This window comes from Lontra canadensis, unplaced genomic scaffold (genome assembly GCF_010015895.1).
Source record: "Lontra canadensis isolate GAN:19392208 unplaced genomic scaffold, GSC_riverotter_1.0 scaffold1502, whole genome shotgun sequence".
NCBI lineage: Eukaryota > Metazoa > Chordata > Mammalia > Carnivora > Mustelidae > Lontra > Lontra canadensis.
The window spans coordinates 6,496-10,823 of record NW_022632486.1 but is presented as its reverse complement, the minus strand read 5'-3'; the positions used below and the strand labels follow the sequence as shown (position 1 = coordinate 10,823).

The 4,328-nt window shown below is 42.2% G+C and overlaps 1 protein-coding gene across 1 annotated transcript; it reads left to right on the top strand.

Moving 5' to 3' along the window:
• Positions 1 to 2,443: 2,443 nt before the first annotated feature.
• Positions 2,444 to 2,624, top strand: LOC116863529 (keratin-associated protein 23-1-like; the record flags this gene model as incomplete). The annotated part of the gene is given in 2 exon segments (XM_032850968.1): positions 2,444 to 2,555; positions 2,558 to 2,624. Coding segments are annotated over 2 exon segments (179 nt in total), but the record flags the coding sequence as incomplete, so codon positions are not given.
• Positions 2,625 to 4,328: the final 1,704 nt, after the last annotated feature.

Here is a 4,328-nt window from a genome sequence, read left to right as displayed (position 1 = left end):
ACATGCTGATGCTCTTGCTCTCTCTCAAATAAATAAAACCTGGGGGAAAAAAAAGCATAAAGGGTCCAATATTTGCAGGAGTACATTGAATATTACATTGTAAAAATACTGAAGTTGAAGAATCCTTGCCCTGAAGTTGACTTGCTTTTTGATAGAAGTCATTGATAAATTATCAAAAACTCTTCATCCCCATAAAGTTTAAGTAAATTTTTGGTAGGGTTGATGTTTTGAAAACAGAAGAATAAGGACTACACATAAAAAATGGGCCTTTTTTTCTCTTAGTTTCCATTCATAGGGTAGGAATTTTACTACAGAAGGTAAATAAAATCAAGTAATTAAAAAAGTGTCTACCCCATGTAGACTTCAAAGAAAGATCAAGTGTTGGAAGAATTCATAGTCACAAATGATCTTTATAAGTTGAAATGGGGTGGGGGGGAAATCAGAACAGATGGTAATGTGAAATAAAGAATGAATGCCGTTGGGACCTCTGATGTGACACATGTATCAAGTGACATATATATTCTGCCTAGAAGACTAGTATTTAAGTATTTTTCTAAACCCTCCTATCAAGTGCAGCATTGATGACCACAAGTAGAGTAGGGCATGGGTGCAGGAAATGGCTTAAAATAACCTATCAGAATGGGCAAACCCCGTAAGACACCCATCTTCAAAAACCGATATGTTTTCCAATGGAAATGAGCTGAGACTTACTCTAGAACAAACTGAGATTGCTAGGTGGAAGTTTTAAAGGAAGATTCAGTTAAAAATCTAAAACAAGGGGCGCCTGGGTGGCTCAGTGGGTTAAAGCCCCTGCCTTCGGCTCAGGTCATGATCCCAGGGTCCTGGGATCGAGCCCCGCATCGGGCTCTCTGCTCAGCAGGGAGCCTGCTTCCCCCTCTCTCTCTGCCTGCCTCTCTGCCTACTTGTGATCTCTGTCTGTCAAATAAATAAAATCTTTTAAAAAAAATCTAAAACAAGTCACTTTTGTAGGTAATGAGATTTCCATCTTGAGGGCACTGGGAATACCTTGTCAGGATGTTATAAATGTGATTCCAGTCTGGTAGAGGACTGGGGATAACTGCTAAGCCCCCAAATTGTAAACTTTATGGGTATGAACAATTTGAGTAGACAAAATGGTTTTCAAGCCTTTTCATTTATCACTTATATCAGCTATTTCTGTGGAAGAATATTCTATGAGTCAGATATTAGGTAATTCTTGAACATTCTTTTCTCAACAAAATGGAGGTTTTGCACTCCAACACGTTCGTTCGGAAGCGGAAGGGTATGCTTTAGTGTGAAAGGAGTGAATCAAACAGCCCAGAAGCCATGGCAAGATGAACCTTCTCAGTCAAGGTATCAACCTTCATTACCCTGCTTGTTGAAGTGGAATACAAGTCGTAGGACAAGAAAAAATATGACCATTATTTTAGAAATGTTGTAATACTTGTCAGAAACACCTGAAAACAGTTTAAGTCAAAGTGATGTATGCTGCTTTCCGAGGCAAGGAAGAATCTTTTTAAGATGGCTGCTTTGGTCCAGTACTTCAAGGCAATTACGTTATAAACTTTCTTTAGAACAAGAACATTTTCCAGGTTCTGGGGGATGTCTTTAGTGATAAGCACTGCCTCTGAATAGAGATAGAAATACATGGGGAATTTTTGCCACATTTCGTGATTTTTAATGCTTTTTCAACGCCTTAGATAAATCTCCTCCAACATTCCAGAATAATATAAAACAACTTCAATATTTAACTTATACCAAAGTAATTGCTTACACAAAAGAAAGAAAAACTGAGATCAACTCTTACCATTCTGCGTACGATTTAAGCAGGAACGTGGGAAATGAGGGACCCTCAGTTAATATTTCACTGAAGCCGTTCAAATTGAGAGATGACAAAAAAAAAAAAAATCCTCCTACATTTTGCCACTGTTGCTTTCTGATGACACTATTCATTAAGTAAACTTGCATGACAACAATCGATGTGTGTTTTTGTTTAAAAGAAATGACTATGAATAGATCAGTTAGTTAGCAACTTTGCTATCCAGATGGCAAAAAAATTTGAGAGAGATTGTGAAAGGGGTATCAATTATTTTTAATTAAGCCAGCTTTCCTCATCCCAGGCACTGTCTGCCTCTGAAGCAGTACTTTGAGTGATCTGCTGGGTGACCTCTGGTAGAGGGAGATGACTAGTAGCTTTGAGGATTCAACACTACTACCTGAATTCCAAGGCACAAACACTACTGCACTCTCCATTTGTAAAACCACAAACACTACATATATTTGATTATGATGATCTTTTCAATTCAGTTAAAAGCAGAAGGTAACCTGCTTTTATGTGTCTTGTGGGTGGCACATGCAATGATAAGGGTATATAAATGCCCCAGTCTGAGAAGTAGCATTCAAACTCAGAAGCTTCTCATTGTACAATGCATCACCTGTCACCATGTCCTACAACTGCTGCTCTGGAAACTTCTCCTCCCAGTCCCTTGGGGGATACCTGTGCTACCCAGGATCTTTCTGCAGCTCATCTTACCCCAGCAACCTGTTCTGCAGCACTAACCTCCAGTCTCCCAGCACATACCAGCTGGGCTCCTCCCTCTCCAGTGGCTGTCAAGAGACCTGCTGTGAGGGAGGGAGACAAGATGGTGGGGAAGTAGGAGGAGGCGCCGTTTCAACCTGTTCCCCAAAGTGAGCTGATTACCTACCAAAGAACTCCGATCACCCATGAAATCAGCCTGAGATCAGAATTATACACGTCTGGATCTCTACGGGGGCAGAAGACACCAGTGGGCAGGTAAAGCGGAGTGGGAACATCGGACTGATATTGGAAGATAAACAAAAGGGGGAGGGAGCCACAAGAGGTGACCCATTGGAAAGTAATACCCCAATATGAGAGTGCTCTGCGTCTGGGGACCAGCATCAACTTGGAGTCTTGTTGAAAGCACTCAAAAAGAGCAAAGGATTGGGGGGAAATTGTGGGAAACAGGGTGGTTAGGGACAGGGGCTTAAGTACCTGGACCCAGGACAGCCACCCCTGGTGCTGAGCCAGAGAGAGTGTGGCAGAGAAACCAGGTCTTGGTCTCTGAGCCGCCAGCGTGCCTGAGAGCGCATGCAGTCCGGCTCCCGAGAGGGGCTGGGAGCCTTGCCAGCCAGCAGAAGCACAGCATTTTTGCATTCCCCACGTGAGTGCTATGCCGTGCTATCAGAGTCTGATTTGAGCCCCGCACCCTCCCCTGAGAGAGGTACACGTAGGCGCCAGCTCGGCGCTCTTGGACCCAGAAAGACCAGATACTCCCAGCCCGGGCCGGCGGGAAAATCTCAGTGCGCGATCGCTGCTTGGAACCTCTCTGGAGGACCGGAGCTGCCTAGACAGCCGCTGATGTCATGGTTTTGGGTACAAGCAGGAGTTACTGTGTCCCCAGGGACCGCAACTCAGAATGTGCTCTGCCAGCCGCCGAGGGGGAACAGACTGAGGCTTCTCTCTGAGAGGGAGGTCTGGGTGCAGTTTGCTTTCCTCTAAACCTCCAAAAACCATCAAAAGCTGTCAACACGAGAGAGAAACAAACCAACAAACAAACGAGCGAACAAACAAACATAAAAACCTCCAGAGAACAAAAGCCTGAAAGACCGGTTTCCTGAGAGCCCACCCCCTTGGGGGGGCGGGAGGACTTAACTCAGGGAACATTGCCTGAAAACCCATGTGCCAGGCCCCTCCCCCAGAAAGCCAACCAGGGGGCGGGGAAAAAAAGAAAAAAAAAAAAAAGACGACAAGAGAACAACCACCACTACTTCATAGATACAATTTTTATTTTTAATTTGTTCTCACTATTCTGGTTCATTTTTTTATATAGATAATTTTTAACCTATTTACCATCACACATCACAGTGAGATGTCCAGTACATCAAATTCCATAAAAACCTTTTAACCTGAACTTTTTGATACATACACCCGTGTTTTTCTTTTGCTTTTCTATTTTTTTATTTTTGTTTAGTTTATTCTTTTTTATTTTGATTTTTTAACATTCATAGAGAGTTAAACTTCAAGGTAATCCCCTTTCCCCAGTCAATGATACCACTATAGGTAAACCAATTTTTAATCCCCCTTTATCTTAGGAAAGTTGAGTCCTTTAACAAAGATATCAAGATACATCCAGGAAGAATCAAAATAAACTTCCTCGCCCACAATGAGAATTTATAACAACTCTCCCATCTTTTTCTTCCGCCAGTGTTTCTGTGTATTTGTGTTTGTCCTGATAGTATATAAATCTTATACTTGGGGTTCTTTTTGACGAGGTTCTTTTTTTTTTTTTTTTTTTTGCTTTTATATA